Source organism: Lepidochelys olivacea (assembly GCF_965140295.1).
Source record: "Lepidochelys olivacea isolate rLepOli2 genome assembly, chromosome: 17".
Classification (NCBI taxonomy): domain Eukaryota; kingdom Metazoa; phylum Chordata; order Testudines; family Cheloniidae; genus Lepidochelys; species Lepidochelys olivacea.
The window spans coordinates 5,137,368-5,150,784 of NC_140427.1; the positions used below are offsets into that span (position 1 = coordinate 5,137,368).

The 13,417-nt window shown below is 44.3% G+C and overlaps 1 protein-coding gene across 1 annotated transcript; it reads left to right on the plus strand.

The window, feature by feature from the left end:
- Positions 1–6,546: 6,546 nt before the first annotated feature.
- Positions 6,547–8,164, plus strand: LOC311532400 (uncharacterized protein). The gene is made up of 2 exons (XM_084650825.1): positions 6,547–6,997; positions 7,580–8,164. The coding sequence occupies exons 1-2, from the start codon at positions 6,595–6,597 to the stop codon at positions 8,098–8,100; spliced, it is 924 nt and encodes a 307-aa protein (XP_084506951.1). The 5' UTR covers positions 6,547–6,594; the 3' UTR covers positions 8,101–8,164.
- Positions 8,165–13,417: the final 5,253 nt, after the last annotated feature.

Here is a 13,417-nt window from a genome sequence, read left to right on the forward strand (position 1 = left end):
TGCATTCAGACAGATGAAGATGCAGTATAGCAGGTCACTGATGCTAACCAAAGTGGGGAAAGTCCATCTGCAGATATTGAATGTGGCTGAGTAGTAATGTTTCACCCACTAAGCGCTGCCTTCTATGCTCATCTCACTGCCTGTGTTTGTTCTCTTGGGACTGACTGTGCTTGACAGTGACTTCAAAACTCTGCTTCAGAATCGAGTTAGTGGTGCTTCATGAATGTTTAAAGAAGGCTCTTCTGCAGAAGATGCTCCTAAAATGACAAACTGGTTTGAATCTTGGTTATTTAAAATTCTTCAGACACACATTGGCCGAAGGAGAGAGATGAATCTACAAATATGTAATAAACTCTTAAAATGTTACTACAGATATTAAACTTAATGTAGATGAGGTTGTGTGAAAGTGTTAAGGCAAGAGAGGCCAAGTGTGAAGATCCCTAGCATCTAACCACAAGTAGCAGACATTCCAAAACTTAAGGATTGCAAATATGGCCCAGTTGGAGTGCCTTTTTTAATCATTATTTTTCCATGATGGAGGAACTGTTTGTGCGAGAATTCTCTCTGCTGGTCTTAAATTGAAATATTTGTTAGCATCATCCATCCAAGGGTATTCAGCACCTTGCACAATTAGGGCTAAAACATGCACACTCCCTGACTCTAGGTTTGAAGAATAAGGAGTTAGAATTATCATAGTCTGCTACAGTGAAGGCTGCTGGCCTAATGCAGGAAGACATTAGATCAAAGTTTGAGTCTTCATCATAAACTCATTCAGATTTTGTAACCACACAGAACTGGCACATGATTTGCAAGCAGAAAAAGTACCAAGGAAACAAACCATGTAACTGGGGAGGTGACAAGTTGAAGGTAGTGAAAGGATTTTGGGTAGGGGAGGGTATATTACAGAAGGGAAGTAGTGAAAACTATATTGGTCAGTTCTTAAGGTGGTCATAATCTGGGAGCAGCAGCTTTGGTAAAACAGTGCTTAAAGTGTACTCCTCAGCAACAGAGCTAGATGTAATAAATAAATTGCTAAGTCTGTGACCCTCTCCCCTCCCCCCTGCCTCTTTAAGCACTGGTTTTGCTTTTGAGTATGTATCTAACAATTCAAGTGCAAGTTGGGATGTCATGAGGAATGCATCAGTGGCTACATAGATTCTAAAATGTTCCTAGTCTGTCCATCTCAAATTGGCCAAGTATAGCTTCTCTGACCTCCACTGTGCTTCAGGTACACATGGAAGCAAAACAAATGGATTCAGGACATGTTACAGCACTTTGTAAAGTGACATGTTACAGAGGAACATAAGAATATCCATATTGGCTTAGACCTATGGTCCACCTAGTTCAGTATTCTGTCTCCAACAGCAGCCATATCAAATTGAGTTAGGCGTCAAGAGGCATTGGCATTTCCATTTGCCAAACTAGATTATGCCCTTTCATATAGAAGACGTCCTGCACATGCTAACTCAAACTATTCTGATGTGTGCAAGCATTGCACTGTAGTGTTGCACTGTGTTTAAGGTAGGTAAAACTGTTCTTTGGAATGTCATTGAGCAAGAGGAATAAGAGTGATAGTCTGAGACAGTCACTGCCCCTAGATAAGAATCTAACCTGTTAGCCCAGTGGAATATGCCCGGCAAGGGGCTATTTATCCAAGAAACTGAAATACATGGAGTATTAACTATGGATTAAGCATTTTAATGTTAACCATAGTGGTAGTGCATATTAAGTGGGCTTAGTAAATGGCTACATCTGTGAACATATTGGACCTGAATCTGAGATGCACTAGGCAACTCCCATTTAAGTTTGGCTGGTGCTCAGCGCTTCAGCGTAAGACCTATTGTTTGTATAACAGCCCCTTAAAAGCTCTTAGTAAATACATTGTTGTAGAAATTATGGGTTTTAGTTTTTAAACGACAGTAACACACCAATTTGCCTCCCTACTGGCTATAAGAAGTATTTGTTCCTTTTTTGTATAGAAATGTGTCACACTATGGCTGGTGATTGATCTGGAGCAGTGATTGATAGGTTTATCAGAATTAGGCCATAATTAAGGTCACACATTTGTAAAGTGACATGCAGTAATATAATAGCTCAGGCTTTCAAAACAGCAACAGGATGATCTCGTGTGTCATGGCCATTTGAGCATCTGCTCTGACCTATTTATATATATTAGGCTGATTAATATAAATTATAGAATGTAGCAGTTTTGCAGATGTGGAGGATTTTGTATGCAACCTTCTGGGGAAAAAAATGCAGTTTTCCCATCCTCTGTGCACATAAACTGCTGTCTCTGAGGATTTGGGTCCAACAGGCTGAAAACTAGAGCAGCTATTTGTAAAAGTGACATGACTGCCTTTAAAAAAAATTTGGTTTCATCTTAACTTTCTTCATTTACCATTTTCCATTTGACTTGCACTTAAATGAGAAGTTGAAGGTAACTTGATAGTTTGAAACATGATCTTACAATGTAACTTCTGTAAACTGCTTTTAATGTATCCTCTGCAGAGATGCCTTTTTGTAACCTCTTTAGGATACTTGGTCCATTGCAACAGATTTCCCTACAGGTGATGAATACTTCCCACTCACCTAATAAAGAACTGTCCCAAAATTATGATAAACAATGTATTGATACTCTCAAAGATCTGCACTTAAAGTGTGAACCTACCAAGTAATACGTTGAAATGATGCTCCTGATGACAGCTAACCAATTTGCAGGCATAATTTAAATAGAGATTCTATATATTTTGAGCATAGCTCTAAATTTGACTGAAGGAGGTCTTCACTGGAACATGCTCATGACCATGCACTTTTACCCGCCTGGGGCAGCAAGTTGATAGTTCTATAGGCCTGGAGCATCACAATTCCACCTGTTCTGCAGGGTGAAATCCTTTGAATAACACTTGAGCTGTGGATTTTAAGTTTTAAATCTTCTTTCACTTCAGGAGAAATCTTAAAAGTTCCAGGGCAGTATGGTGGCTATTTGAGGGATCAAAGCATTCAGTAGCTTTTATGTGGCAGGCTGATTGGAAGGATATTTACTCACATGCTTTGGGGCAGCACTTTTTTTTTTTCAATTTGATTTCTTGCTAGAAAATCTAACTCTGAAATTGCTGGGGGAGGAGAGACTGATATAAGGCATATCTGGAGTGGAGGTGGAGTGTATGGTCTTCCTAATATGGAAACCTTGAGGTTGAATTTACCATTTACCCCTGTTCCTGAAAAGGCTAAAGAGTATTTTAAGATTTTAGGGTATAGTGCACACTTCCTTTTGTGTAATGCAATACAGCTTGGCCTGCAGCTATTTTTTTGCATTCCCCCACTATTCCCTTCTGTCAGCACCACTGTTGATTACAACCTATGGTACACAAAAAACTTTTTGAAGCCATTTCAGATGAATGGTATTGAGTAATGGAAAATGTTGTTACAAATGTATATTTGTGTGCTTAAAGGTAGCATTTACTAAGATAGATATTGTGCTGCAGGGTTATATCTGCTTATTTTCATGTAATGTCATGAGTTAATTTTTATAAAGTAATGATTGTGGTAGGCCAATAAACATATAGGCCATTTTTAAAGCAGGTTGGTGGTGTTTTTGTTTAAATTCCCATGGAAAAGATGATTGCTCAGTCTCTGGCTAGCAGGAAAAGCTGTCTGACACTTTAATTTGGTAAAGTATAATTTCTTCTAAAAAGCTGGTTTTGGGGAATAGCCAGGTTGTATATTGAAATTTAAGAAGCTATAGTTTCTATGGTCCTATATTTAAAATATTTGCTCTGTTTTACTTTCCAGTTGAAGTAGTTCTTAAACTGCCAGGAAAAAGAGTGTCAGATGAAGTCTTACTAAAATATGAATAAACCTTTCCATTTTATACTGAGTTGTGATGCTTTCCATTCCCAAGAACACCTACTTACCGCTCCACTACTTGTGTTTGGGATAGAAATATCTTAATTCCCAGGTATAAAGCTAATATAACTTCTAACATATGGCTTTCTTTGCTTCTGTATTAGTCAAATGTTCAGGGACACCAGACGCAGCGGTACTGGAGATATCTGTTGTAAATAATTTGCAATAGGTTAATGTTCAAGGCTACTACAGATAAGTTGAAGCAATAAAATGGTTGCATGTCGCATTTTGTAATGAGCAACTTAAATAATTTGGTTACTTTTTACTCTATTATTATTTTACAGTATCCAAGGGTGTGCTGGATACCTGACAATAGAAAGCAAACTGATTCTTGACCCGAAGAACTTTCAGGTTAGTTTGGACAAAATACAATAAAAGGGCATTTAAAATAACAAGGTACAGAGGAGTTGAGGGAGGAAGGACAGAGCTGCATTCATAATATTATATGTTGAACAAAGTCTAGTGCTATAATTGGTAAAGTGACCCTATAACAATGGCACCTTCTTAGGGTATGTCTGCACTTTGAGTGGGACATGTAATTCCCAGCTTGAAGGAACATACTTGTGCTAGCTCTGATCAAGATTGCATGCTAAAAATAGTGTAGCCACAAGGGCATGAGCAACAGGAGGTGCTAGCCACCCCAAGTATGTACTCATCCAAGACACTAGGCACATACTTGGTTGTGTTAGGCAGTGTTAGTCTATTGATTTTGCCCTCTAAGGTCTTGTATATGTAACAAAATTGTACCAGTTTAATTAAATTATTTTAGAAACCAATTTAATTAAAATAGTCCAACCCCTGGTCTACTCAAGCTAAATGTATATGACACTCTTCCACTGAAATAAGTGTGTCAACACGAAGGGATTGCACTAATTGAACTACATTAATTTCTAAACAGATGTAGTTGTATTGGACAATAGTCTCATGTAGACAAGGAAGCCTCATAACCCTCCTTTGAGAGAGGTTTTCTCTTTTTGCAAATAGGAAAACTGAGACAAGAAAAGTTAAGCAACTGCCTAAAACCACACAGCAAACTGGTGTCAGAGCCAGAATTAATCCTTGGGGTTTCAGTGCTCAGTCCACTGTGCCACATTGTTCTGAGACATGGTTCTCTATATAGTTGTGGAAAAGTGAACTGGTTTGTATTCTACAGAATGGAAAAGGTAGCAGGACAAAGTCTTCGAACAGCCTACCCTCCCAAAAAAGTCAATACTCTTTGTTCTGTACTTGCAAAATCAACCTGTTTACAAATCTTCAATGAAACTCACTCTTTCACTGATCTTTAAGAAACAGGTCCTCAGAACCAGTTTAAGGCATCCGTATACTCAAGTGCTGATATGGTGAATGACATACAAGACTCTCCATTTCATCCTCCCCAGCAGGGTTCTGCAACATGACTGTAGCCTGCTTTAAAAGCCTCAAGCAGTACTATTGTGTACGCTTGGATTCTTTACAAAAGGAGTTATTATATTAAAAACAAATATGGGTATGGAATAAAATGTTGCATTCTATTAACATTCCAAGGGTCACAGAACTCTAGGTAAGTGGAGAATGAATTTGTACATAGGCCACATTTTAATGTTAACTATAGGGTACAAAATGCTTGATATTGTTAATACAACTTACTAAGATGTGGGAAAGGAGAAGGAGAATATAGCCCCTTAATTGGCCAGCAGTGTTCAAATTAAAAAAACCTGATAGATGAAAAAATCTTGCAATTTTTTTTAAATGTGGGAAGACAGAGACTAACATTTCAAGGAGGGATAATTAGCCATCCTAGGGGCCCCTCATAATAAAGTAGAAAATTGCCTATTGCCTACCAACCTAAGACATGACACTGACATCTGACAAAAGGTGGTTGATACATGAGCATAGATGAGATTTGATGAACAGACACCTCTAATAGAACAGGGGCCTACACTACAGAGGGCTTTAACAACCAACAAATGACCGTGTAACATCAACCCACCACTTTATTGACAGAAAAGAGCAAAAGGCAGGTATGCAATCTCAGTTGCTCAAATCCGTTAGCAAATGTACTGCATTCCAAACAAGTGAGTGGTTGAGAAGTCCTGTAAAGAGGGAATTACAATGACCCAGCTTTGTGGTCCCAAAGGGATGTTTTACTGCTACAGGGTCCCCAAAGGATCACTAAGCCCTGGTCTACACTAGGACTTTAGGTCGAATTTAGCAGCGTTAAATCGATGTAAACCTGCACCCGTCCACACAATGAAGCCCTTTATTTCGACTTAAAGGGCTCTTAAAATCGATTTCCTTACTCCACCCCTGACAAGTGGATTAGCGCTTAAATCGACCTTGCTGGCTCGAATTTGGGGTACTGCGGACACAATTGGATGGTATTGGCCTCCAGGAGCTATCCCAGAGTGCTCCATTGTGACCGCTCTGGACAGCACTCTCAACTCAGATGCACTGGCCAGGTAGACAGGAAAAGAACCGCGAACTTTTGAATCTCATTTCCTGTTTGGCCAGCGTGGCAAGCTGCAGGTGACCATGCAGAGCTCATCAGCACAGGTGACCATGATGGAGTCCCAGAATCGCAAAAGAGCTCCAGCATGGACCGAATGGGAGGTACGGGATCTGATCGCTGTTTGGGGAGAGGAATCCGTGCTATCAGAACTCCATTCCAGTTTTCGAAATGCCAAAACCTTTGTCAAAATCTCCCAGGGCATGAAGGACAGAGGCCATAACAGGGACCCGAAGCAGTGCCGCGTGAAACTGAAGGAGCTGAGGCAAGCCTACCAGAAAACCAGAGAGGCGAACGGCCGCTCCGGGTCAGAGCCCCAAACATGCCGCTTCTATGATGAGCTGCATGCCATTTTAGGGGGTTCAGCCACCACTACCCCAGCCGTGTTGTTTGACTCCTTCAATGGAGATGGAGGCAATACGGAAGCAGGTTTTGGGGACGAAGAAGAAGATGATGATGAGGTTGTAGATAGCTCACAGCAAGCAAGCGGAGAAACCGGTTTTCCCGACAGCCAGGAACTGTTTCTCACCCTGGACCTGGAGCCAGTACCCCCCGAACCCACCCAAGGCTGCCTCCTGGACCCAGCAGGCGGAGAAGGGACCTCTGGTGAGTGTACCTTTTAAAATACTATACATGGTTTAAAAGCAAGCATGTGAAAGGATTACTTTGCCCTGGCATTCGTGGTTCTCCCAGATGTACTCCTAAAGCAAAAGGTTTCTGGGGAGGGCAGCCTTATTGCATCCTTCATGGTAGGACACTTTACCACTCCAGGCCAATAACACATACTCGGGAATCATTGTAGAACAAAGCATTGCAGTGTATGTTTGCTGGCACTCAAACAACATCCGTTCTTTATCTCTCTGTGTTATCCTCAGGAGAGTGAGATATAATTCATGGTCACCTGGTTGAAATAGAGTGCTTTTCTTCAGGGGACACTCAGAGGAGCCCATTCCTCCTGGGCTGTTTGCCTGTGGCTAAACAGAAATGTTCCCCGCTGTTAGCCACAGGGAGGGGGGAAGGTTGAGGGGGTAGCCACACGGTGGGGGGAGGCAAAATGCGACCTTGTAACGAAAGCACATGTGCTATGTATGTAACGTTAACAGCAAGGATTACCCTGAAAGAGTGTAGCCACTGTTTTATAAAATGTGTCTTTTTAAATACCGCTGTCCCTTTTTTTTTCTCCACCAGCTGCATGTGTTTCAATGATCACAGGATCTTCTCCTTCCCAGAGGCTAGTGAAGCTTAGAAAGAAAGAAAAATGCACTCACGATGAAATGTTCTCCAAGCTCATGCTGTCCTCCCACACTGACAGAGCACAGACGAATGCGTGGAGGCAAATAATGTCAGAGTGCAGGAAAGCACAAAATGACCGGGAGGAGAGGTGGCGGGCTGAAGAGAGTAAGTGGCGGGCTGAAGAGAGGGCTGAAGCTCAAATGTGGCGGCAGTGTGATGAGAGGAGGCAGGATTCAATGCTGAGGCTGCTGGCGGACCAAACCAGTATGCTCCAGTGTATGGTTGAGCTGCAGCAAAGGCAGCTGGAGCACAGACTGCCACTGCAGCCCCTGAGTAACCAACCGCCCTCCTCCCCAAGTTCCATAGCCTCCACACCCAGGCGCCCAAGAACGTGGTGGGGGGGCCTCCGGCCAACCAGCCACCCCACCACAGAGGATTGCCCAAAAAAAAGAAGGCTGTCATTCAATAAATTTTAAAGTTGTAAACTTTTAAAGTGCTGTGCTTAAAGTGCTGTGTGGCATTTTCCTTCCCTCCTCCACCACCCCTCCTGGGCTACCTTGGTAGTCATCCCCCTATTTGTGTGATGAATGAATAACGAATGCATGAATGTGAAGCAACAATGACTTTATTGCCTCTGCAAGCGGTGATTGAAGGGAGGAGGGGTGGGTGGTTAGCTTACAGGGAAGTAGAGTGAACCAAGGGGCGGGGGGTTTCATCAAGGAGAAACAAACAGAACTTTCACACCGTAGCCTGGCCAGTCATGAAACTGGTTTTCAAAGCTTCTCTGATGCGTACCGTGCCCTCCTGTGCTCTTCTAACCGCCCTGGTGTCTGGCTGCGCGTAACCAGCAGCCAGGCGATTTGCCTCAACCTCCCACCCCGCCATAAACATCTCCCCCTTACTCTCAAAGATATTGTGGAGCACACAGCAAGCAGTAATAACAGTGGGAATATTGGTTTTGCTGAGGTCTAAGCGAGTCAGTAAACTGCGCCAGCGCGCCTTTAAACGTCCAAATGCACATGCTACCACCATTCTGCACTTGCTCAGCCTGTAGTTGAACAGCTCCTGACTACTGTCCAGGCTACCTGTGTACGGCTTCATGAGCCAGGACATTAAGGGGTAGGCTGGGTCCCCAAGGATAACTATAGACATTTCAACATCCCCAACAGTTATTTTCTGGTCTGGGAAGTAAATCCCTTCCTGCAGCTGTTTAAACAGACTAGAGTTCCTGAAGACGCGAGCCTCAGGAACCTTTCCTGGCCATCCCATGTTGATGTTGGTGAAACGTCCCTTGTGATCCACCAGTGCTTGCAGCACCATTGAAAAGTACCCTTGCGGTTTATGTACTAGCTGCCCTGGTGGTCCGGTCCCAAGATAGGGATATGCATTCCGTCTATAGCCCCACCACAGTTAGTTTCTCCGTTGCTTTCACGGAGGGAAGGGGGGCCTGACGATATGTACCCAGAACCACCCGCGACAATGTTTTAGCCCCATCAGGCACTGGGATTTCTACCCAGAATTCAAATGGGCGGCAGAGACTGCGGGAACTGTGGAATAGCTACCCACAGTGCAATGCTCCGGAAGTCGGCGGTTGCCTCGGTACTGTGGACACACTCGCCGACTACACGCACTTAGAGCATTGTGTGGGGACACACACAATCGACTGTATAAAAATGCTTTCTACAAAACCGACTTTCGTAGTATAGACAAGGCCTTAGACAGGTTTAATAAGAGTTTACACTGATGTAGTTTAACTCAGTAAATTACCAAATTAAGTTAAAATAGTTTAAGTGCATTTATGTTAGGGGTTGCTCACCAGTGTAGCTAGATCTATTTCGGTTGCATCAGTGAAACAAAATCTAGAGTGGTGCAAAAAACCTGTTTGTAGATCAGCCTTAAAGCAGTTCAGAAAAATTATTCACACACAGCCAATCAAATGCGCCTGTGTACCAGCTTTTTAAAAAGTAAAATAAATTACTGAGGTGTTTAAGTTTGCATATTGGAGATAAATGCATTTAAATTAACTTACGACGTCTCTAACAGAGCACATTCTTCTTACAGGATCAACTAGGATGCTGGGTCCAAAGGTTAGAGGTGGCAGTCAGGACTCCTGGCTTTTACCTTAAAAATAATGCTACAGTAATGGTCCAAAATCCTAAATATTACATTTGTTACACTCAGTGATTTGGGATTGTAATTTTAATATAATTTTACTATAAAATACTCAGGTAATATATATTCAAGTTCAGCTGTGCTACTGATTCACTAACACCCTGGGCAAGGCACTCACTTTCTCCATCTGTAAAATGGTCAGATAGGGCAACAGTTAATGCAGGCTGTACTGCACACATTTTCCATCTGCAGTTTGCTGCCTTTGGATGTACAGAAAAGTAACACAAATATTGAGCCTACATGACTACAAATAAGATGTACAGCCTCTTAAAGAAGGGACTGTATGTGAGTCAAGTCAATGGAATATGATTTAGTTACTTACAGTCTGTCTCCTTCCCACCCATTAATCCATGTAGTGGCTAAAGTCCACCCAGTGTGGAGTTTCTAGTAAAAAAAAAAAAATGATGATGACTGCTTATCACTATAGAGTTTCAATTGCACTAGAGGTAAAAAGTCTCTATGTGTTGGAGGTTGTTCATACATTTTTTCAGGTGCATAATTCACACAAATTGCTCCCTTAGGGTATGTCTACACTACGGAATAAGGTCAAATTTATAGAAGTCGGTTTTTTAGAAATCGGTTTTATATATTTGAGTGTATGTGTCCCCAGAGAAAATGCTCTAAGTGCATTAAGTGCGTTAACTCGGTGGAGTGCTTCCACAGTACCGAGGCTAGAGTCGACTTCCGGAGCGTTGCACTGTGGATAGCTATCCCACAGTTCCCGCAGTCTCCGCTGCCCATTGGAATTCTGGGTTGAGATCCCAATGCCTGATGGGGCTAAAACATTGTCGCGGGTGGTTCTGGGTACATATCGTCAGTCCCCCGTTCCCTCCCTCCCTCCCTCCGTGAAAGCAAGGGCAGACAATCGTTTCGCGCCTTTTTTCCTGAGTTACCTGTGCAGACGCCATACCACGGCAAGCATGGAGCCCGCTCAGGTAACCATCACCCTATGACTCCTGGGTGCTGGCAGACGTGGTACGGCTTTGCTACACAGTAGCAGCAACCCCTTGCCTTGTGGCAGCAGACGGTACAGTACGACTGGTAGCCGTCATCGTCATGTCCGAGGTGCTCCTGGGCACGTCGGCTGGGAGCGCCTGGACAGACATGGGCGCAGGGGCTAAATTTGGAGTGACTTGACCAGGTCATTCTCTTTAGTCCTGCAGTCAGTCCTATTGAACCGTCTTATGGTGAGCAGGCAGGCGATACGGATTGCTAGCAGTCGTACTGTACCATCTTCTGCCAGGCAGGCAAGAGATGAGGATGGCTAGCAGTCGTACTGTACCATCTTCTGCCGAGCAGCCATGAGATGTGGATAGCATGCAGTCCTTCTGCACCGTCTGCTGCCAGCCAAAGATGTAAAAGATAGATGGAGTGGATCAAAACAAGAAATAGACCAGATTTGTTCTGTATTCATTTGCTTCTCCCCCTCCCCCGTCTAGGGGACTCATTCTTCTAGGTCACACTGCAGTCACTCACAGAGAAGGTGCAGCGAGGTAAATCTAGCCATGTATTAATCAGAGGCCAGGCTAACCTTCTTGTTCCAATAAGAACAATAACTTAGGTGCACCATTTCTTATTGGAACCCTCCGTGAAGTCCTGCCTGAAATACTCCTTGATGTAAAGACACCCCCTTTGTTGATTTTAGCTCCCTGAGGCCAACCCTGTAAGCCGTGTCGTCAGTCGCCCCTCCCTCCGTCAGAGCAACGGCAGACAATCGTTCCGCGCCTTTTTTCTGTGCGGACGCCATACCAAGGCAAGCATGGAGGCCGCTCAGCTCACTTTGGCAATTAGGAGCACATTAAACACCACATGCATTATTCAGCAGTATATGCAGCACCGGAACCTGGCAAAGCGATACCAGGCGAGGAGGCGACGTCAGCGTGGTCACGTGAGTGATCAGGACATGGACACAGATTTCTCTGAAAGCATGGGCCCTGCCAATGCATGCATCATGGTGCTAATGGGGCAGGTTCATGCTGTGGAACACCGATTCTGGGCTCGGGAAACAAGCACAGACTGGTGGGACCGCATAGTGTTGCAGGTCTGGGACGATTCCCAGTGGCTGCGAAACTTTCGCATGCGTAAAGGCACTTTCATGGAACTTTGTGACTTGCTTTCCCCTGCCCTGAAGCGCATGAATACCAAGATGAGAGCAGCCCTCACAGTTGAGAAGCGAGTGGCGATAGCCCTGTGGAAGCTTGCAACGCCAGACAGCTACCGGTCAGTTGGGAATCAATTTGGAGTGGGCAAATCTACTGTGGGGGCTGATGTGATGCAAGTAGCCCACGCAATCAAAGATCTGCTGATATCAAGGGTAGTGACCCTGGGAAATGTGCAGGTCATAGTGGATGGCTTTGCTGCAATGGGATTCCCTAACTGTGGTGGGGCCATAGACGGAACCCATATCCCTATCTTGGCACCGGAGCACCAAGCTGGCGAGTACATAAACCGCAAGGGGTACTTTTCAATAGTGCTGCAAGCTCTGGTGGATCACAAGGGACGTTTCACCAACATCAACGTGGGATGGCCGGGAAAGGTACATGACGCTCGCATCTTCAGGAACTCTGGTCTGTTTCAAAAGCTGCAGGAAGGGACTTTATTCCCAGACCAGAAAATAACTGTTGGGGATGTTGAAATGCCTGTATGTATCCTTGGGGACCCAGCCTACCCCTTAATGCCATGGCTCATGAAGCCGTACACAGGCAGCCTGGACAGTAGTCAGGAGCTGTTCAACTACAGGCTGAGCAAGTGCAGAATGGTGGTAGAATGTGCATTTGGACGTTTAAAGGGTCGCTGGCGCAATTTACTGACTCGCTCAGACCTCAGCGAAACCAATATTCCCATTGTTATTGCTGCTTGTTGTGTGCTCCACAATCTCTGTGAGAGTAAGGGGGAGACATTTATGGCAGGATGGGAGGTTGATGCAAATCGCCTGGCCGCTGAATATGCGCAGCCAGACACCAAGGCAGTTAGAAGAGCACAGCAGGAAGCGGTGATCATCAGAGAAGCTTTGAAAACCAGTTTCATGACTGGCCAGGGTACTGTGTGACACTTCTGTTTGTTTCTCCTTGATGAAAACCCGCCCCCCTGGTTGACTCTAATTCCCTGTAGCCACCCGCCCTCCCGCCTTTGATCACAGCTTGCTTGCAAAGGAAATAAAGTCACTATCATTTAAAAAACATGTATTCTTTCGTAATTTATTATAAAAATAGGGCGATAACTCACAAGGTAGCCTGGGTGGCGTGTGGGAGGAGGGTAGGAGGAAAGGAAAAGGCCACTTTAAAACTAGTTGAATGCCAGCCTTCTGTTGCTTGAGCTGTCCACTGGGGTGGAGTGGTTTGGTGCCCAGAGACTTCCCACCCCTGTGTTCTTGGGCATCTGGGTGAGGAGGCTATGGAACTTGGGGAGGATGGAGAGTGGTTAAGCAGGGGCTGCAGCGGCAGTCTGTGATCCTGCTGCCGTTCATGAACCTCCAGCAGATGCCGGAGCATGTTAGTTTGATCCCGCAGTAGCCCCAGCATTTCCTCATGCCTCCTCTGATCTTCCTGCCGCCACCTCTCCTCACATTCGTCGGCCACCATCCTGTACTCTGCTATTGTGTCCCTCCACACAGCTCTGTCA

Excerpts from the sequence above, each read along its gene's own strand:
- LOC311532400 (XM_084650825.1), top strand. The coding sequence starts at position 6,595 with ATGAAGGACAGAGGCCATAACAGGGACCCGAAGCAGTGCCGCGTGAAA. Across the intron at positions 6,998-7,579 it reads AGGCGGAGAAGGGACCTCTG|CTGCATGTGTTTCAATGATC; the intron begins GTGAGTGTACCT and ends TTTCTCCACCAG.